Source organism: Anticarsia gemmatalis, chromosome 8 (assembly GCF_050436995.1).
Source record: "Anticarsia gemmatalis isolate Benzon Research Colony breed Stoneville strain chromosome 8, ilAntGemm2 primary, whole genome shotgun sequence".
Classification (NCBI taxonomy): domain Eukaryota; kingdom Metazoa; phylum Arthropoda; class Insecta; order Lepidoptera; family Erebidae; genus Anticarsia; species Anticarsia gemmatalis.
Genome location: NC_134752.1, coordinates 14,092,794 through 14,115,590, shown reverse-complemented (window position 1 = coordinate 14,115,590; position 22,797 = coordinate 14,092,794). Strand labels below are relative to the sequence as shown.

The following is a 22,797-nucleotide window of genomic DNA, read 5'->3' as shown; positions in this document are numbered from 1 at the left end:
CATCTTCTGAAATCATTCTTGTAACGTGTAGTGTGATAATCTTATGTTCGTTACTCAATGATATGTCTTCCTTTTGACCCGAGAGGATCCACCCCAAACATGTATTTTGGGCCACTATGCCATCTGGCATTCTCATCAAGCCAACATCTATTATTTTACTAAAGACATCGGCACCAAGCAAGATATCAATCCTACTCGGCGTGTTGTACATAGGGTCCGCTAATTTTATAGTTTGAAGCTGTGGCCAGTTCATCGTGATTGTTTGTGCAGGTAACCTTTTCGACAAAGTTTTCATGACATAAGCCTTCGTCCGAAATATTTCGTTGCTATCAAAGCGCGATGAAACTGCTAGTTCTACTAAGTGTTTTATAGGTATTTGAGATTCTTCTCCTATCCCAGAGACGACACCGTTGATGCATGTCTTCTTCAATCGCAACAGTTCAACTACTCTTGCTGATACCAGTGAAGCCTCCGATCCCTGGTCAATCAAAGCACGAAGCAGGTGTGTATTTCCGTTACTCGCTTTAACTGCTATTTGTGCTGTGGCTAGCAATATTTGATGACCGGGTTGTTCTCTTGAGAAGTGTGCGGTTGTGATTCGTTGTTCTAGTTGTGATTGTTTATCTTCTGACTGACTTGTTTCTTTAGTTCGATGTAAAAGGGAATGGTGTTTTCTTCTGCAAACTCGGCATGACGTCTTTTGTTTACAATTGTACACTGTATGGTTTGGAACAAGACAATTAAAACAAAGATTGCTTTTCTTCACAAGTTCGTAGCGTTCTTCTACCGGCTTACTAGCAAACTCTTTACAATGATAGATGAAATGTTTATCATTGCAATAAGCGCATAAAGGCTGTAAATGTTCACTGCTATGCGTTGATGCCTTTTTGGGTGCGTCATCCTTTAACGCAACGTGAAATGATTTATGGCCTTGTGTCTTCTCTCTTACAGAATTTGCATTCGGTGTGACAAGCTCAAGCGTTCGAAACTTTGACTCAAGAAATCTTCTTAACTCGTCCCACGTAGACAGCTCATCACTGTTTTGTTTATAGGCCTGTTCTTCCCATTCCTTTAACGACTCTGGGTCCAATTTCTGTGATATTAGAAATACTATTAAGGAATCCCAAGAGGTAGTACAAACATTCATATTGTTCAAGCTATTCAAACATTCCATTGTTGTGTCGAGTAAAGCCTTAATGTGGTTAGCCGTCTGATTTGTAATTCTTTTCTGACTAAATAGTCTTCGTAAAAGAGAATTCACTATCATCTTCTTATTCCCAAAACGTGCTTGTAATAGGCCCCACGCGTGAGCATAGTTGTTTTCTGTTATTTGTATATGCCTTAATAACGCTTCAGCCTCACCAGAAACGCTCGTCTTCAGATAGTGTAGTTTTTGCACATCGCTTATGGTAGTGTTATGTACTAGGGCAGTAAACAAATCCTTGAACGTAGGCCACTCGTCATATTTGCCTGAGAACTTCGGAATCTGTATGCGTGGTAACTTTGCAAACGGTAATTGACCACCTTGTGACGTTGTTGACATGTTTACAGCCTCAGCCATCTTCTGTTGCGACTCCAGGCTTGATATAAGGTCGACTAAATCACCCCGTAAACATAGATACATGTCCTCGTACGTGTAATATTCCTCGTGAAGAAAATATGTTAAAACACCTCTCTGTTCCCTCGGTGTGCACTTCGTAAGGTTATAGTGAGCTTGTTTGAAGGTTTCCCAGTATTCTTCGATACATTTGAGTCTTGTTTTAACATAACCTTCTGTTAAGCGCTGCTTTGGGCATTTCTTAAGGTTAGTTTGAGCCTTTTGAATCATACTGGCTACATCTTCTAACGTAGATAAATACTTGCTCTGTTCCGAGGTTGGTGACGTCATTTTCAAAACTTTTTGAGTCCAAATTCACATACAAATGCAGTCAATACGATGTTATAATTCACTTTCAAACACTCAGTTTTTATAACTTCATAGTTTTATTAAAGCGATATTCACTAATGACTTGTAAACAAGATGATTCATATCTATTGGAATGCAGTTCTTTTGTATTCGCACGGCCGGGTTCGCGACGCAGTTATCAACAATTAATCCGGTTCGTTTGGACCATGTTTATAGGTGCATAAGGTTCACTATTGATTGCTACGTTGTGTGGTTGAGTGAAACACGTCTTCCCTCTATAACGTATATTGAGACACTGATTTTATAAAACGTTAGTTTAAAGTAATAGATAGGCGTAAACAGGACTAAACAATATATAGATATTTGATAATAGGATATTTTCGCCAAACGATTCACTTCCACGCATTGTATTCGTATAAATACACAATTGTCAAATTTAGCCGCTAAGTCGAAAGTCTGACAACCAGTCATACCTAAGGAAGGAAGTTGACTAGCCATTGCTTGCATTCAGCAACTTGCGGATAACTGATATAAAATCGGTGTATTTGGAATATGAGCTACAGGTACGTCGCGTGGCGCTGTTTCAAGGTATGCATAGACCGGCTAGGAATCGGAGCTTGTGGCGCCGTCACACATCGCTTAGCGTCGATGCGTTGGGAACGGGAGTTAACGGGGGGAGGGGGTGGGGGACGATTAAATGAAAGCACACGTTAGCATTACTCTCAAAGAGTTTATTGATTTTGTTCTTGGAACTGTGACTGAATAAATTCATGAAATCTTATTAATATGTTATGCGGCACGACAGTCATCACATTCATACAAACATCACATTCGTTACATATACCTCTCTATCACATAGACATAGTATTCATAGTTTACATGTTTCATTTATTATCTCCAAAATATATTTATTACTTAACATATTAGTAGAGGATCACAAAATAATGGATAAATCCTACCCGGGCCGGGAGTGCTGCGGGCCGAGCGCTGCGAGCGGCGCGCGGCGCGCGGCGGGCGCACTCCCGGCGCCAGTTAAAGCTTGCATCTTACTCTTAACGTAATGATAGTATCCTAACTTGTACTTCATTTACTACAAATATAAATAAATATTGATGCTTAACGTCTACGGATAGCTATCACGATCTGTTTCTCTTTGTTTAGTCCCTACTCGTCCTCGCGCTCGTCGCTGCGACCTACACTTATACCGACTGACTGCACTGACACCGCGTCAGTGTGCGGGATCACAGCGCGCACAGCCATAGGCTCTCAGACTCAATCGTCTACAAAATATATACGTATCTCTATGTATGTACACGACAAGATAGTTTTACATCGACGCGGCCCGCGCCGATGGACCAGCGGCTGGCTCCGAAGGGAAACGTATTTACACTTCGCTACTATCTACAGTATACATATAATTTTAATTGTTACTTATATAATAATAACGTCTCATTTACCTAAATATCACACTCCGTCAAGTCAATCTCAAAAAATATCGTCTCGCGGTAAGGTACGGCGTATCACAAGTTGCGTTCACGTAGCGTTACACGTAGCGTTAGAGTGGTGAGGCGCTGTGTGTCGGGCGCGCAGTTAGGCGCCGGAGAGCGGCGGCGGCGGCTGCTGCTTGGTGGGCTCGAGGCGCTCGTCGGCGGCCAGCAGGCGGTCCAGCTCCTCGTCCTCGTAGAACACGACGAAGTGCTCGGGCTTGGCCACGGCCTCGAACAGCGAGCACACGGACGGCTTCACGTTGTAGAAGTAGAGCGGCTGGCGGCGCGCGTGGAAGTCGCTCGTCAGCTGCTCGATGCTCTTGGCGGCCGTGTAGTCGGCGCTGTAGATGTGCGTGCACTCGATCACCACGGGCACGGAGCTGCTGGCCGCGAACTTGGTCACCAGCCGCCGCACGTAGTCCACGGACGGGAACATGAGGCAGCGGTCCGGCGTGATCATCAGGTACTCCACGCCGTGCTCCGTCTTCAGCATCTCCACGGAGAGCTTGGGCCGCGCCGCGTGGTACAGGATGAAGATGATGTTCACGATCACTCCCGTCAGGATGCCCAGCTCGATGGGCAGCGTCAGGCACAGCAGGAACGTGCCCACGCCCGGGATCAGATCCAGTTCTGAACAAATTATTTATACATACTTTAGCTTGTTACGACTTCATTCAAAATTATATATACTGATACTAAACGTTGCCGAACTTGTTATAAATAGTTCAAATGTTTGACTGTAGAAAAAAAAAAATAGGAAAAATTATATCAATTCGCAAAAATACTCACTCTTGGCTCGCCACATCGGTTTAATAACGTTGTACTCGACCATGAACAAGATGGCTGAAACAATGACTGCGGCCAGCGCCGCCTTCGGTATATACTCGAAGTACTGCGTGAAGAACTGCAGCGCCAGGATGACCATCACACCTGTCGAACAAAACACGGCGTCAGTGTACGCAGTAGTACACAGTAGTCGTGCGAGAGCTGCACCCAGCTGCACACAGTTGCACACAGTTGCACAGAGCCGCACAGGGCTACACAACACACACACTCAATATAGGATGGACGAGCTCACCGGTGTATAATCCGTTGAAGGTAGTCTTGACGCCGGATCCGTTGGAGACGACGGAGCGCGCGAGCGAGCCGCCGCCCGGATACGCTTGCATGAAGGAGTTGGCGACGCTGGCCACCCCGAGCGCGATCATCTCCTGCGTGGCGTCGATCGTCCTGCCGTCCGAGAAGGCCTTGCAGATGGCGATGTCCTCCAGCAGCACGATGAGAGGGATGACGATGAGGCCCGAGCCGAGCTCCGACACCATGTCGAGGAAGTCGGCCGTGGTGTTGTCGGCGCGCACGTAGCTGAACGGCGGCAGCTGCGGCGACGGCACGCCCGACGGGATCGCTCCTGTCGCATACGAGAGCGGAAGTTAGTACGAGATCGAGACGCGCTCCCACACGTGATCGATGCGTGATCTCGGCCGACACTACTGCTATGTGATCTACGAGTGATTCAGTGACAGATATATAGCGATGGTGTGACGGTCGCTACTCTCTACTCTACTAACCGCTGGGATTATTCTCGGCTGGCATGGCACAAAAAAGAAAAACACGATAAGTCCAGTCATCACACGGAATGATTACGGGGGTTAATGCAGCACTACCGACCCATGAGCCTGACGGGCGACTCTCCCTGCGTGGCCACGAACCAGTAGCCGAGCACGCCGGTGGCCACCACCATGATGGCGTTGCGGCACGTGCTCACGAGCCACAAGCACTTGGTGATCACTTTCTGTCTGGTGGTCGGGCCACCCTCCGCGTTCGCGCCCAGTTTGATCATTCCGATTTTCTGTAAACAAAGACACATTTGATACGTTACCACACAGAATAACACATTGTCCGACAATACGCAATGTATTACGCTCAGCAAATAATGCACAGTTTAACACTTTGTACGTTTATGGTGATTATACTACGCTTCTGTGCTATGAACTTTCAAACAAAATTTAAAAACCATTTAACGCCTTCGTGCCGACACCCTACTCGGTAGGTTCAAAAAGCCCAACTAAGCGAGTTTGTTGGCAGAGAAAGTGTTAATACATAATATCATTAATCATGTCATTGTATTAAACATATTGCAATGAAATTAACGCACCCTTAAGATGAGCAGTAGAGCGATGCACACGAAGCCGAGCACGGGGTCCCACAAGGAGGCGGCGTGCAAGTTGCGGAAGATGGAGATCCACTGCTGCAGGAACGTGGTGCCGGTCACGGAGATCGCGAACAGGTCCTTCACCTGCGACGTGGCGATCATGAGCGCCACGGCCGACGTGAAGCCGGACGACACGGGGCCGGACACGAAGTTGATCAGGAAGCCGAGGCCTAACGCGCCCATCAGCAGTTCTACCAGGCCGGCCAGAAAGTTGAGCAGGATCGCCTTCTCCACCACGCCGCCGGCCACCTGGTACGTGAGCAGCGACGCGATGGCGGTGGGCCCGGCGGGCACGGCGCGGCACCCGCCCAGCACGATGTACACGAAGCAGCCGAGGAACGAGCCGTACAGCCCGTACTGCGGCGGCAGGCCCGCGATGTTGGAGTAGGCCAGCGACTGCGGGATCACCGTGAGCCCCACCGTCAGGCCGGCGATCAGGTCGCCCAGCGCCTGCTCCATGTTGTAGCGCGGCAGCCACGCCGTCACCGGCAGCCGCTTGTTCAGCGTCTTGCGGTTGAAGCGGCGCCGCAGCGTCGCGCGCCACCCGCATCGCGCTTCGCTGTCCGACACTGCGACACATCACACGTACACCGTTATACTCACCATTACACACTACACATACTATGATTACATCATTATATTAAGAGTGCAATGTATGTGATATGAAGAGAGCGCGTGACGTAACCGAGCTAACAATGAACACGCGTGATGGACGCTAGGCGACAGGCGAGACCGCGGTGAACGTGCGCGACCGCGCGACTAACACGGCTGCTGTACCGCTCCCGCGCTGCTGCAAGTTCAGGGGCGACGACACACCTACTTCACACACAACGACATCTCGACACACCCAGCCACTAGCCAGAATATATAGAGGTATTTCTCTGGGAACGCGTTGTGTGTACCACACAGTACTCGTAGACTCGTAGCGAACGAGTGTGTGAGCGCATGGCAGTGACTGGGCGCCGGCGGCATTGTGTTGTGACGCTAGGTGGAGAACGGCGCGTGCGCAGCGCCCCTGAACTTGACCGACCGGCGGCGGCCCCGCGCTCGTGTTTGTTATTCTAATGATGACGGTAGTGTGCGTGCACCGTGCAGCCTTAGGGATGATCGATATATATCGATGTTGAATAAACATCGATGTTTAGCTGGAAAACATCGATGTTTTAACATCGATGTTATGACTTCAATATTATCGTCACATCGATGTTTTATGATGATAAAACATCGATGTTTTATATTCATAAAAAAATAATATAAAGAAAAAATTGGGCGTCATCTAGCGTATTTCGGATGCACTACATTACATGACTGACACTAATTGTCAATAAAATCGGATGATGCCGCATGAATAGTTATTTCATTACATTTCTTGACCGATAAAAAAAAATACTGTCAGTGTCAGGTCTGCCTCAATTCAATGTTCGCGTCAGTCTCAGTCGCAGTCGACAAAAGATACTGGGATTGTTAATATTTTTGTTTAACTTTTGTTATTACAATAAGAATACATCATTTTCATAAATATAATAGACGCTTTCACTTTATTTTTAAAAAAACATCGATGTTTCACAAATATCGATGTTTTTGGTTCGATGTTTATCGTACATCGATACTTTTGGTTCGATGTTAACATCGATGTCAACATCGATGTTTTCTTAATATCGATCATCCCTATGCAGCCTCCACTGTGCGCACTAGACGCACTCTGACGCACTACGCACAGTGACAGAGTGCAGGCTCGTGGCACGTGGCCGGGTGTGTGGGGTGTATAGGGGCGAGTAGATACGGTAGGCACGTAGGTAAGGTACTCACGGATGTAGTCGTTGCTGGCGTGCTTGTCGTCGGGCGGCGGCAGGGAGCCGGACGACGCGTTGTGTTTACGTCTCGGTATCATTCTGCAACCACATACATACCAGTTATATACACAGCGATCATTTAAAACAAGGCATCGGGTCTCTCCCGGGACAATATTAATGTATAATTAAGATCTTAAAAAGAAAGACTATATGGGTACACTAGCGGACCCGACAGACGTTGTCCTGTCTACACGTTAATAATAAATTAAAAATTAAATTAAAAAAACATTGACCAGCGGACAAAATTGTGAATCTAAACCATTCTCAGATCCCCTTGAACACACACAAAAAATTCATCAAAATCGTTTCAGTCGTTTAAGAGAAGTTCAGTGACATACACACTTACAGAAGAATTATATATATAAAGATTTACTTGCTGTAATAAATAACTGGCACAGGTAAAAAATTATGCAGGAGTCATGAAGTCATGTGCAAGGTGCCAGTGAGTAGTGAGCAGTGTGGTGGCAGCGACGCGGACACACGGGCGGGCTGGGGCGAGTGTTGTGAGTGTTGTCACTGACAGGCACTGACAAACATCCTCGCAGCATATAGACAGTACAATGATGCAGCATGAAGGATACACACGAACGTTACGAGCTTGTTACTCTTTCCCTCAAGGACTGTTTTAAACCTGCCTAACACAAGATTTTGATGAAGACGAAGTCGCGTCTGTCTTTTGAGTGGTTCGGCTAGTGTGTGTCTATAAGATTGTGTACCAACCGGCACTCGGCACACGGGACAATCTGACTGTTAATAAATACATAATACATGAATACACTATTACAATTCAACGATATTGATAGTGGTATAATATAAATAAATAGGTGTACATAATAAACAGTATGGTAAGACGGCGGAGCACGTGACGATGACGTCGCCCCGCCTTGCTGTGTGTGTGTGTGTGTCGCTCACTGTGCGCGCGTGCGTGTGTGCGCGGAACACCACCAACACTAACACCAAGTACTCGTGTATTACTGCATTAGCAAATCACTGATTATAATCAAGAAGTTAATTGGTGTATTGCAAACAGCAATATCTTCCATGCACCTACTCGGCTACGCTCTGATCAGTATGAAACTAGCTAAGTTCAGAACTTAGCTGTAGGTCCCTACATTTGTAATATGTGCTTGCTTCGTTGGAAATTTGTTAACAGTAAAACTCAGCTACGATTGATACCTATTGTATGGTTGAGCTCGCTAAGACGTATATCGCCAGTGCTGCAGTACATCGGCAGACTCATTATATGTACGCCTACGTGGAGATGTGCACTAGTGAGCAGTGGTGAGCAGTGGTGAGCACCAGTCACTGCCAGCTTTCAGTTACGAGGTAACTACATGCAGTACACTACTCCGCTGCACTGCGCGGCGTTGAACAACGCGAGCGAGACGTAATGAATACGATAGATCTGTATTTAGTGGAAATTAATTCAAGTGGAAAGACACCGAGTAATTACTATTTTAAATGGTTTTCTACGAATTGTTCAAATGTTAAAAATTATTCATTTATTATTCGATCGTAATCACAGAATCAGCTCGAACGCTAGTCTAATTGCAATTTTACGCAATGCACAACTGCTCACGGAGTAATGTGTGCAGTTGTGTGCAGTGTGAGTGTGAGTGTGTGCACTGTGCGCAGAAGAGGCGGTGCAGCTGCAGAGCTGCGCACGCGACGCGAGATGAGTGAGTCGCACAGACTCGCACAGTGACGCAGACGGACACTCGGCGGCGACCGCAGGAGTACCTGGCGACTGTGAGTCTGCAAGTTCTGCCAGTGACGCGCAATGACGACATTGGACAACACGACAGATGGACAGACTATCATTAATTTTACAGTCATTTGTAGAGCTATTCAAACGTGGTAATTGTAAGTTAATATCAAGTGTCAATTCGTTGCATCAAATTGATCATTCCCTTGAGTCGATCGATATTTTGTAACGGCGATATTCACAGATCATAATAATATATTACTATGATCTGTTCAACGCTGTGGATCTTTGACATTGAACTTAGCATGAAGTCTGCTATCTCAAGTAGCGTCCTAATCTTATCGTGAACAGACTGAACAGTCAATTCGGCTGTGACAGTACTTACTTATCAGATTTGTGACAACTATAGTGTAATGCGAGAGTCCGAGAGAGTCAATGTACTCACGAAATGGACAAATGAACAGTATTCCTGGTACACACACGCACACATGCACACAACTGAGTACCCGCGAGACGTTGACGAATCCATTACAAAATATACACGTACACTAGATTAGCACGAGCGATAACAACAATAAACAACTAAACGAAACAGGTTCACTATCTAAATAATACAATATAATATGTACTTGATACATTTCATCCGAGCAACCTCCAACTGCGACGAGTGTCCCACTTCACCGACGCACACATGTGCACCCGCCGCACTCACACATACATACAATCAAATCCAAAAATACTAAATATTTGTTTGGTCAGGTGTGTGTGTGTGTGCGAGGCACAGCGTGTGTCATGTAATAATAGTGCTAACGTAACAACCACCGCGGCGCCTCTACGAGCAGCAGTGTCGTACCTGCTGCGCCTGCAGTCTGTGCACCCCCGAGTCTGCGGCACCAGCAGTTCACTAGTTACCACTCACTCATACTTGCACATTGATATCAGCAACTATCGCTCTCTCCAAATGAAGACCAGAAGGTAAGCGGAATTAAAGAGCGGTGACATCTCTTTCTCATTACTTATAGAAATAGAAGATAGTTTTGTTTTAGAAGTGAGTGAAGACGCGAGTCTACATTTCCTAGAATTGAAATGCAATCATCAAGATATTTATTTATTGTATTGCTCGTGTGCCGACAATTATAGCAAGGGGTGGTGGCACCCGGCACAAGTCCACACTGACCGCGCGACTAACGACTGGATTTTTATACGAGTTCGAGATTATTTCTTATGTTTTTAGAAGACTGGTAAAAGAGGAAAGTTATTCATTCTATAGACGATATTAAAACATTTAACAGTAGAACAAACTTAGTAATACAAGCCGTTGCCAAACAGGCCCACAACGGAGGCTGACGGACCAACGTCAACGCAAAGACAGCGACGCGCGCGGGCGACGCATATTGAACACGCCGTAGTAGGTCAGTGAGCAGTCCGACAGAGAGAGGAGTGGCGCTAGCGATATCAGCCGCTATGGGTTCTCCTACAAGTCGTTGGATGTGGCGGGCGCTGGCGCACCAACACTACGCACGAGAGGAGAGCGGCGGACTACCTGCAGCGGTACCTGAGCGCGCGGGACTGCCGCCGCTGAGCAGACACTCACGTGAAAGTAAACAAATACGCACCTATTTGTAGTCGGACGAATCCACTCTCGCGCAACAACGACGTGCCGTATTTGGAGCCGCACGTCGATGAACAACGGTTGCGTTACTCTAATATAATTATATGATTGTTTAGACTAGTTTACGGTTAATTCGTATGAATGAGCGTATTTAACGAAACACATTAGGCACTATTAGGCAGAGACGAGGCGCGCGGCGGGCGCGGGCGCTTTCGCTGCACCTCACAGCGACAAACAATTAACTAATTAACTACAACAATTTAAAGAGGATAATGCGCGAGGAACGCGACCTCACCGCGTGACTCACTCACTCGTTCACCTACAACGCGAACATTTCTGTTCATGTTTCGCATTATCGTCCAAAATCGGAAAATCGGAACACGCATGCAATGATTTTGACAGGCCCACAACGATAGTAAGTTACGACTGGACGCGCTGTCACGTGGCTCACTTCAGTAAGCACTAGTAAGTAATCATAGAAATAGAAAGTTGACAGATAACACACAAATAATAGGTAGGAGGGTAGACGCGGCGGGACACGGCGAGCACCCGCGCCGCGCTCCTACCTGTTACCTGTGCCGCTGTACCTGTCACCGGCGCGACCCTTCGTCCCATAACTATCTAACAATAATCACAAAAAACAACACTAAATCATTTCCATTTGTCACGGGGTATACCCCCCGCAGACCGCATATTATACACTGTTTAAAGAGCATAGCATATTAGACATTGGTCACGTTTGATTTACATTTCATTTGGACCATGGCATTTTATTTAGGCATCGTAACATAATTTCAATACGTTTTATATTTTTTATTGGAACTCATGAAATTTCAAATCGATTTTGAATTTATATTTGTTAGTCCTTATCGTAGGTTTTGGATGCAAGTGGACACTAGCGTATAACACTTTCGGAGGACACAGGCGCAAGGAGGGCTGGACGTGTGCGGACGTGTGTGGCCGCTGCCGGCGCGGGGACACGGACGGAGAGCAGCACGGGACAGAGCTGGACAGTGGACTCACTTGAGCGTGCGTGTGGCGTGCGGGTCGAGGTGCGTGCGAGGCGAGAGGCGGCGCTGTCAGCTGGCGAGCATGGGGCGCGCGAGCGGCGGCTGGTGCGGCGAGCCGGCCGTGGTGTCGGGCTGGCGGCGGAGCGGCGGTACTCGCGGCGGCACTCGCGGAGCTGCGGCGCGGAGCGGGGAGCGTGTGGTCGTCGGCGCGGTCGGGGCGCGACTGCCGCTGCGGAGATGTCGCGAGCCGAGTGTCGATGTCGCCGCGCGCCCCGAGATGCGCAGCGCGGAGGCTGCGCCGATCCCCCGCGCCCGCCGCCCCCGCCCCGCCGCTCCGTCGCCACGCACACACGCGCCACCCACTAAACATAAACACCGTCCAGCACCGGTGCACTCATCATATGCAACACACGACACCTCACCGGCTCACAGAGAAAACCTTCAAAATATTCTGCCGCGACAGGGATCTAAGATGATAACCTTGATGAAAGGTATAGTATAAATGATAAAGTATGAAACCAATATAATAGACATTATTTCCTATTACAATGCAATAAACAAAAGAACGAACGCGGTTTTTCAACCTCTATCTCTCAGGTACTTATAAATAAATTTTAACCATTATCGTCCCACCGTTGGGCAAGGGTCTGCTCCCGTTATGAGGGACAGGTTAGGCTTTGAGTGGACTATGGGCCTAACCACGCTGGTCAAGTGCGGGTTAGGGACTTTGCGTACTTGCAAAATCTGTTCTTAAGAGCTATCAGGCATGCGTGTTTTCCATCATCGTTGGAACAAGTGATAATTATTTCTAGCAACTTGTACCACTCGGCTATCACTCAGCTCAGAATATGACAAGCCTCGCAACTAACACTCTTCGTTGTTAGAAGTGAGATTGTCTACCGGGTGTCTACCGCGTGTCCACCGCGTGTCTACCGCGTGTCTACCGCGTGTCTACCGCGTGTCTACCGCGTGAACCGAACTGAGGCACTCTACAAGTGTGTTGAATCTTGTGAAACTGCCACGTGTCACTACAATACTTGGGGTGCTGTTTTAATAGAGGAACAAGTTAGCGTTATGGCGACCACACGAGTGGTCGCTACCACGACATATTGGTGGTGAACACACTCGTGAGACTCACGCGTGGCACGCACTCCGTCCCAGTAACCTGACACCTACCGTCTCCTCTCGTGTAATGTTGACAAGCACGTCAATCAATAAGTAATAAGTACTACTACTACGAGTACACTACTTGCTATCATACGTTCAGGGAGCCGCGCGTCCCGTGCAGCCCGTGCTACGTGCTACGTTAGAAATACAAACAATATAGCCGACACGTTATGGAATACCACGAGTATGTCGACTACGTATACTCTCCTTCCAAGCTCCTACATGTTGAGTAATATTGACATTCATTAATGTGACAGACAAAGTATGTGTAATGTACATGCGGCGATGATTTACTTGTTATTATTTTATCAGGATGTTGTTGTGTATCGACGAGTAAGGTCGTAGTGTCGGAGGTTGGGGTGTATTGTCTCGCGGTCACTCGGCGCGTTCAGTCCCCGGGGCGCTCAGTCGAGTCACTCGCTAGTCGGGGCGCTCAGTGTCGACATAATGTCACGTATGTGGTGTTGGTAACAGCACTAACAGCGGGTAACAGGAGCTGGGCGCATCGTCGGGCGGCGGTTCGATGGAGCGCGATACCGTGAATCGCTCGCTAGACTGCAATAACAGTCTCTTACTAACGAGTGGCAGCGTTACTTATTGTTTGGTTCAATTCAAGTGAATCGTCGTCGTGTGTGATGCGCCGGGCGCGGTGTGTGCGCGTGCGCGTCGCACCAGCACGTCGGACGAGTGCTGGTGTGCGCAGGGAGCGGAAGGAGCGCCAATTCTTCTTCTGATATTTCTGTCCACTACATACATACGTAATTGATTGTGTTTAGGAGGACGTGAAGGAAACTTGCAATGTGAGTTACTTGTTTTGCACAATAGTAAATATCTGATAATATTTTTAAAAGGCATATGTAACAATTACTACGGGGCATATGGCCAGGGGCGGTCGGTTGGTGGTAGGGAGCCCTCGAGCTCTCAAACATATACATTATAGTCTGTCAGGTAGTAGTGGCTGTAGTGAGCCACACACGCTGTACGCCAGTATACGCGTGGTGCACAGTGCTACAGGCTACTACACACTACTAGCCATGTCCTAGGGACGTCTCTACACTGTTTGACATATTCATCGTGAATCATACTTATAGAACCTCCTACATATCAATTTTAAAGTTGAATAAGTTGTCAGATAGGCATGCGTGCGAGGAGCGAGGCGGCAGGCGGCGGCGGCGCGGAGTGCGCACGCGTTGAACTCTTTAACAGGAGCGCGCGACGTGCGTGTTCCTACGTCACATGGTACGTTAAAAACATGAACTGTCGAGTACTACCGGCGCCACTCGCACTCTGACTACTATGAGTACACGCACTGTATGTATTGTCTCGGAGAGAGACACAGAGTGACACCAGGATCAATCTACGCTCACTTCGAGTGAATATTATTGTCAGTGACGTAACGCCCAATCCCAGCTGTGATCTAACCGAGCCTAGAGTTCCCCAGCAGAGTATTGTTTACGGATCGTCGCAGGCGCAGTCGAGCTCATGCGGCCAGTATCCTGTGTAAATGCTTTCAGTACGGAGTATCTTCCTAGTTAACGCAAACACATACAAATATATACACTTATTATACAGTACGTGTTATGCAAACACGAGTTATTATCAATCGATGACGAATGCACTTCGCTCGTTGTTCGAGTACGGAGCAGGTTCGTTGGAAAGTCCAGTGTGCAGGTGTAAATGAGGGCGCGCGGGGTGCGGGGGGTGCAAGGGGGGGGGGTCGGTGGAGGGCCGGCTCACGTGACTCGTGACGGAGCGGCACACAGCACACAGGCGCGCGGCCCACACGCGCCGCACACAGCCGCACCGCCAGGTGCGAGTGACGCGTAGTATCGTAGTGCAGCCGCGGCCCGGCGTGCACCCGTGACCTACAGCCGCCTGCACCGTGCACCCGCCGCCCGGGCGCGAACGTCACCGCGGGATGCGCTACTGGGTCACAGCGGAGGCCGCGCCCCGGGCCCCCACACCGTTAGCGCACGGTCAACAGACAACAATCACCGCAACACATGACCGTCACCTACTTGACAATGACAACAACCCCCTCTCAGCTTCCGGCGCCGCGGCGCGACGATAACTTGCACGGAGCACAACACATGTGTATCATATCACGGTGTGAGGCGCCAGCAGCCGAATCATCCTACGTACCATTATTATGGAGCATTTTATTCAGTACATAGCTATCATTTACGCAGATGGAAACAAGTAAGATGTATTGTTTGCTCGTGAGGTATTCTGCCCGTCTAACAACACGGTTTGTTTGGTTATGGTTAGATAGTGCGATCCGGAAGCTGCAGCGGCTACCTGGCCAGGAGCGAGCGGTGGTCGGCGTCGCGGGAGCAAGTGGTATTGTCGTGTGTGCGGTGGAGGCGCGGGGTCGACGACCTCGGCGCACGCGACGCACGCGTCCGCGCAGGGTGCCGAGTGTGGCTCAGGAGAGAGGGGCGCGGTGCGGGGCGGGGCGCGGCCCGGCCGTCATGTGACTGCGGGGGTGAGGGCGTGGGGCAGGCGGCGGTGGCGGGGGAGGAGGGGGAGGCGGGGGAAGGGACCGCCCATTGATGGCGCACGCGCACGCGCCACGCTGACTCAGCGGCGCGTCTCCCCGCCGCCGCTGCAATAGAAAGTCCCCGCGACGCTCTCCCGCTCGCGGTTGTCCTGCGACGTCCATCGTGGCGGCACAGCGCTGCCGAGCCCGGCGTCACGCTCCACACAGCTCGTGCCATGGCCTCCTGTAAAACACTAACCTGCCATCTACGGCAGCGGGTCGCCTGTGTGCATAAATAATGTTCACATAACCGGTTAATTTATTCGGTAAATTTAACTTTCCCACCTCCCAACTTTTAAGCAAAATGCAGAGGAGCAACATTGAGAGAGTGCGTAAAACAAGTATATTTCGCTTGCTCTACGACGACTCTACCGGAGAGACTTAACTGTACGTCTCGCTGTTCGTGTTCTAAACTGCAGGCTCCAGCCCTAGTAAGAGTTGTAGTTAACTCGCTCGAGCACGCGGCGTCGCATGGCATGCAACTGCGCGGGGTGCATCACGCGCATGCGCGCTGTGGCGGGCTGTGGCGGGCTGTAGAGGCAGCTAGTGTACAACATGCACATTATTGCACATCGGCCAACAGCGGTAGATTAACACAAAAGCTGATTAAGATGATGCCTCTCTAGACGTGTGCTCGAGCAACTCTCAGAGCACACGTCTAGAGAGGCATCAGGCACTACTAACACCTCATAGCACTGCAGCACCACCGCAAGCTCATAAAACTGTTTCATAATCAGTGTGTTACGATGCCTGTAAAAATATCAGGTGACATTTCAATAATTGATGTCATTGTATGTCTCGGGGAGGAGGTCGCAAGGGCAAGTTGTCTTGTTTCGGCACTGTTGGTCACTGTTGGTCAACCCTCTATGTAACATGTCATGTAACAGGTCGGGCAGACTCTATGCACCGGCAACTCTGTAGAGAGCCTTGAAGTGGCAGGCACGATTTATTTACATTTGCACTATATTTAATCATTCTGAATATTGCCAGATTAAAATAGGTGTATCAGACACCAGCCACGGGCAGCTACATAAGCTTGCTCACTGCGGGTCGCCGTCGTTCTAACTCGCGAATGTTCTATACCTCCGCCAGCCTTGCTTTCAAGGCTCTCTACTAAGTTGTTGGACTATAGGGGTGCGTTGTCTGTTGATGACGCATGGTCTAGTGAGATGATTGTGTAGTGTATCAGTGTATCAGTGTACGAGTGTATCAGTACACATTTAAACTACGCATCGTATGATGTGTGTGCGTGAGCGAGTGAGAGCGAGTGAGAGCGCCGACGCCACACAAGCAGGCTCTGATAAAGAAGGCGCTGCCGACGACGCGCTGATAACGCTGATAGCCGTCCAATGAAACAAATACTGATAACAAACAATAAGGATAAGCCGCAACCGTGATCGCGGCTGAAGCGTGATCTTGAGCGCCTGCTGAGCCTTCTCGCGGCGACCTCCACTTATTCATAGTATTGTACGTAGTACTCAGGTAAACAGATAACTGTTACTGATCTATGCCACTTGGTATCGTTTGTTCCGAGCTCGCAGCGTGCAGCACTACTCCACACCAGCACCACGGCTCACTAGTGTCCTAGTGACGTCACACACTACACGTACACTACACACACACTACACAACGTTGCATCATATAACAGTGATCGACTCCTCGTTTAGTTAAATGGTCTTCAATTTATTTGTTGAGCTGAGCCCGCCCCCCGCTCCGCTCACGTACCGCTCACGTACCGCACGGCACATGTACTCGTGTGTACGTATAGTCGTTAGTACACACTACACACTAACACACTAGATCACACATTGTGTTACGACACGTCACTGGAATCAATCGAGAAACAATTACATCGCCTGTAAATAAATAATTATGATTTATATTGTCAATTGTCAATAACACAGAGGCCGAGAGTAGCCGAGAGTAGCCGAGAGTAGCCGAGAGTAGCCGAGAGTAGCCGAGAGTAGCCGAGAGTAGCCGAGAGTAGCCGACAGCCAGACTTTGATGTATCCGACAATATCCGAGGGTCCTGCACAGGCGAGGGTGAGCAGGACTCACGCACGTCGTTGCGTTACAGAGTTATTGAGTGTGAACATGAGTGTCGAGTGGCTGCTCCATCACCGCACACATCACTTAGTGCTGCTGAGTGCTTGACTACTCTTGACTACTGATATAAAGGTAAATATTTGAAGCAGCACGCTCGCTTTATTCTCAATACTTAACTAGTTTTTGTGATATCTTACGAGACTTGCTCTTTATGTCCGAGGGCAAAAAATATAAAGACACCTTTTGTGATACGACAAGTACCAGACTATTTCTAATTTACAAGTCAGTCGTAAAAAACAAGAAAAGTAAAACTCGTCTAGGCTGTAGCGAAGGACAAAATATATGTATATGAACGGTCAGGATTACGCGGCCACTTGGAGCAGGACGCGTCTCGAAGTCCGCCGCTGTGGCGCGGTCGCTGGTGCATGCCACTGTCATGAGGAGCCGGCGGTCCTGCGCCCGACCACTCATTGGTAGTCAAGGTTTTCCAACCCACTGGGCTACGAGAGTCAGAATGTACCTGTGTATTGTGCACATACTTGGACACCATAAACAAAATCCCGCACTATTGAATGGTATCAATAAAGGTGAGATATCGGCTGAGACTACATATCATTACACTTGGTATTTCATAACGAGTATAATGAAGCCTAACGACAAATTGCATGAGAAGAAACTTTGAAGTATAAAGTTGATAACATTGACTCGTCACAATGTTTCACTAGAATAACACGAGTGTTTGGCGTCAGGAGTCTATTGAGTGTTTCCGCCGCGAACATTTAATACCGTTGTCCTCTAGAGTTGGCGAAATGAGAAACTTAATTAGAAATGTAGAATGCTTGGCGCTCAAGGTATAGTGTCATTAGGGCGTCAGGCTCCCTCCCGGAGCGGGTCGGCGCAGCTTCCTCGCTAGGCCGAGCTTGAGAGTCGAATTTATCCGAGTGTCGCCTTACATGAGTTACAAGCGCTTTAGCACATTTTAGGAGTGTGGTCCACCTTGAGCGAGCGACGGTTTTCCTCAACGATGTGGTAACAAACAGGTTGTTGTATTTTTGACTAGAACATAGGTAAGATGATAACCCAAACATAACACTCTGGCTATACACATCAGTTATCAGACCTTCTATCACCTACGGAGCAGTTGTATGGTGGCCCAGAACACAACTGACAACGGTAAAAACAAAACTCCAGAGCACACAACGCCTAGCATGTGTAGCCACTACTGGATGCATGAAAACCACTCCATCAAATGCACTTGAGTACCTCCTAAACCTCAGGCCCTTAGATTTGGTTATACAGGAGGAGGCACAAGCGGCTGCCTTAAGACTAAAAGCAAACGGGCTATGGCAGCAGAACCCAGAAACAACACACACCAAAATTCTGCAATGTATCTTGAAGGAAATACCACTTCTCGATGCACCTACAGATAAAACGCCATGTCACCACGTTTTTGACAGAAGATACAATATCCAACTCAAAGAGGAATCTAAAGATGACTCTGGCATCAACGAAGTTAGGATATACACTGACGGATCCAAAACCGCATTTGGTACAGGAGCCGGCGTCTTCTCGAACGATCTAAATATCAAAATATCAGCCACCCTAGACAAACTAAATACAATCTTCCAAGCAGAATGTATAGGAATCACTAAGGCAGCACAAGCAGTCGCAGCCAGAGATGTCAGAGACTTTAAAATAAAAATTGTCTCGGACAGTGCATCCATGCTACAAGCCTTACAAAATAACGTTATAACATCTGCCCTTGTTCTGGAATGCCATAATGCGCTCCAGGCTATTGCACGTACGAACACAGTTACCCTGCAATGGATCAAAGGGCACAGCAATTCAATGGGAAACGATGCAGCTGATGAACTAGCTAAAAGGGGATCAAATGGAACAGTACTTGGACCGGAACCACTACTGCCTATCCCCCAAGCACAAATTAAATCTTGGCTGAACAGAAACACCGAAGCGAAACACCTAAAAGAATGGAACAACAGCAAAGGTTGCAGGCAAACTAAGGCTGCAGTTCCGGTGGCACCTAAGAATCTTGCCCGCAACCTTATCAGTCTAAAAAGGGACAAAATACGCAAGGTAATAGGAATCCTAACCGGCCATTGTCCCCTAAACAAACATCTATGTACAATAGGCGTGACGGACAGCCCTCTGTGCAGAGGATGCATGGAGGCAGAGGAAACACCACAACATGTACTAGTGGAATGCAACAGCGTGGCGGACCAACGAGCGCGAACAAAAATATTGACAACAACACTCCAGGAAGCCTGCAGCAACTTGAAAAAGCTACTGAAGTTCTGGGAAGAACTAGGATGGCTGGAGTGAGGGCGAATCAACGCAACAATGAGAGAGGGTAGATACACGCACAAAGGCCCATTTAAGAGGCTAAGTGCGGAAAAAGCCCAGGAAACCTAACCATAGGTAAGATGAGTGCGCTGAAGCCTGTGCCGGTGTGCGTGCCAGCGATCACTACAACAAACAGCTGGACCTGTGATACATGCGAATGCGCACGGACCATGTTCCACAGACATCAATCAAACCATCAACAGATTCTGCGCTGATGTTTTACCGTGCTCAGGACGTCGGCTACCCATCAGTGTTTTGGTGTGATACCACAGATACCTACACACAGACGCCCACGTACAATGTAGAGGGCAGTTTGTTCAGGCAATATTCATGAGGTGGCCGGTGTCGCAGAGTGTCGGATTGTGTCGGACAGTGTCGGAGAGCTCGCATACCTCAAAGCGATCATTACTTGGTACATAATTGAATAGTCAGTAAACTCGTTTTTGTGTCGCCACCATTTATATTCAGTCGGTCATGTGACACTGGTGACCGGTACCTACGCAAATGACTGAAAGTGGTTCATACAAATGAGATAACTTATTACTTTGTAGTAGTGTTTGTGGCTACTCGTATGTAGACATCAAGGTAACGAGCGAGCCGCTGTGATATCTCTCGATGGCTACAATGAGCGTCTCTGTGCTCTCGGACTGAGTGTACCGATATACTCGATCGCTATATACAGATCGGCACCAAGCTGAATACTGTGCCTGCATATACGTGATAATGATAACTGGTGACTGGGGAGCAGTGGTGAGTGTGGTGACGTAATGTGTGGTGTACCCGCTACATCGTGAGTGCAGATGTGTGTGTACAGTGCCGAGAGCTGGCGATGGTAAATGCTTCCTCGCACTGAATGTTACTAAGACTGCTGTCGTCTGTCAGGGAACTTATAATAACGTAAAGATGAGAGTGCGTCGTGCACTGTCACGTGAGCTGTGCAGATGTGTTCAGCGCCGGTACTGGCGGTACTGGCGGTACTGTACGAGGAAAACAAGCGCGAGTGTAGCTCACGATCACGCGCCTCTCGTAAACTCACCGAAGGCTTTACCGCGTACCTAATATTTATTTACGTAATCCTCCGTTCTTGTTATTAATGAACTCTTTGTTTGATATGCTTACATAATAAAATGTTTCTTTGATGAGAGATACAGTTTATTGCGCATTTGACAACAGATAGCGCGTTTAGCTCGATAATCTCGGTGTGTAAGTACTTAAGTAGTGACGCGGGCGCGGCAACCGACACAAACACCACGTGGCCGGTGAGTAGCGACCGCAAGACTGTAGCGACTAGCGACTACTGTACGGACTGTAGCGACTGTAGCGACTGTAGCGAGGTTACACACGGCTCACGAGCAGTGTGTCATGACGCACCGACAGGCACCATGCCGTATTGCGCGTGACGTGACCCACGCTCGCAGGCTCGGGCCCACCGGCTACTAGTATTTGTACCTATCATCCACATGATGTATGCAGACCACTGTAACAGTAATGCAGACAACAACTAAATACAACAAGGACATTGATGGGTGTTGCCAGTATCGCACTCACACGGTATCTACTTATATTTACTTGTCAACCGTTTGCACGCTGTCGGTCTCAGTCACCTGCAGTGAGGATAGTTCGCGGCGTGGAGTGTTCCTGTTCAGGAAACACCAACCACCAGCGTCGCATTATTCGTTAAAGCGTACGGAGGACGGAGTAGGTACTGTAGGTAGTGTAGGTAGTGTAGGTACACAAGTAGTTGTCATGTATCGGCGCGTGCCGTCGACACATTTGCGCCGATCAACACAATGACCAATAAAAATAGATACACCGTGACAATGGCTATTTGTGGAAATTGTACGAGTGCTAATAATGCACACCGCGACGTGTGTCGGCCACTGTCGGCGGCGCTGCGTCACCGGCAGTCACCGCGAGCCACCGCGGGGGGTCCGTCGCCGCCGACAACTGGCACCAATCTATTGCCGATAGGTTCTTTATGTGTACGGGATCGGGATCGGAAGTATTCCTGATACATTCTTCCTACCTACTCAGTTACACTAACTGTAAAACATTTAACTATGTGTAGACATCGAGTCGGTGATTGATTATGCGTCCGATCCTCTGCGTGCATACTGTTGATATTGATACGATTGATATAAATAAAGTAGTCGCAGCGCTGGAGCGGCGGGGGGGGAGGAGGCCGCTCTTACTACAACCAAGTAATTGATTGTAATTCAGACAATATCAGTCCTTCGCCTTCAACAATGATTGCTCTGTCGATTGATTCCACGTCGACGAGCTAATAATAACGTGAGCGCCCCGCGCTCCTCGCTCCGCACCCCGCACCCGCACCCCGCAGCCCACACCCCGTAGCCCGCACCCCGCAACCCGCCTGCACCATAATATAATCATAAAGCTAGAAATGCATCGTTTCATCGTCGGTTACATAATAATATCATCAATAGTATTGAGACTATACTAGCTAGTTAGAGGTTACACTCTGTGCGTAGTTTGTTCATGTCTAACTATATTGTATTATAATACGAGTACTATGCGGTGCTCTACATCCTAGTAACGAGGCGCCTGAGACTAATTCTAGAGGAGCACTAGTGCTTCACTTTCAGCATGCTACTCGTTTATTATATTATCGTTTCGTTTATGCCAGTTGGCAAGTGGTGAGCGACAGTGAGCGTGGGACACACGTGGTGGCGAGTGGTGGCAGTGGTGGTCACAGCGGACAGGAGTGCGAGCTGTCGGCGCTGACTGACGATCACTTGCCTCCACCGCGCCACCGCGCCACCGTCAGGCAATAAGCCGGTAACAGAACACTGTGCGGGGAAGGTGTGCCTGCGATTTTGATGTGCTAACTATACTTTCAGAAATATATAGCACTTAGGTAATTAGTTTAGTTACTTAA

General features: G+C 48.4%; 1 protein-coding gene across 4 annotated transcripts; it reads right to left on the bottom strand.

Moving 5' to 3' along the window:
* Positions 1–2,616: 2,616 nt before the first annotated feature.
* Positions 2,617–11,939, bottom strand: Esp (Epidermal stripes and patches). 4 transcript variants are annotated; one of them, XM_076117900.1, is made up of 7 exons: positions 11,799–11,939; positions 7,415–7,497; positions 5,549–6,174; positions 5,062–5,242; positions 4,472–4,801; positions 4,183–4,323; positions 2,617–4,023 (listed from the first exon to the last, which is right to left on the bottom strand). In XM_076117900.1, the coding sequence occupies exons 2-7, from the start codon at positions 7,494–7,496 to the stop codon at positions 3,497–3,499; spliced, it is 1,887 nt and encodes a 628-aa protein (XP_075974015.1). In that variant the 5' UTR covers position 7,497; positions 11,799–11,939; the 3' UTR covers positions 2,617–3,496. The 4 variants fall into 4 exon arrangements, with proteins under 4 accessions (XP_075974015.1, XP_075974016.1, XP_075974017.1 ...); XM_076117901.1 differs by lacking the exon at positions 11,799–11,939 and adding an exon at positions 10,780–11,403; XM_076117902.1 differs by lacking the exon at positions 11,799–11,939 and adding an exon at positions 10,017–10,694.
* Between the last annotated feature and the right edge of the window lie 10,858 nt (positions 11,940–22,797).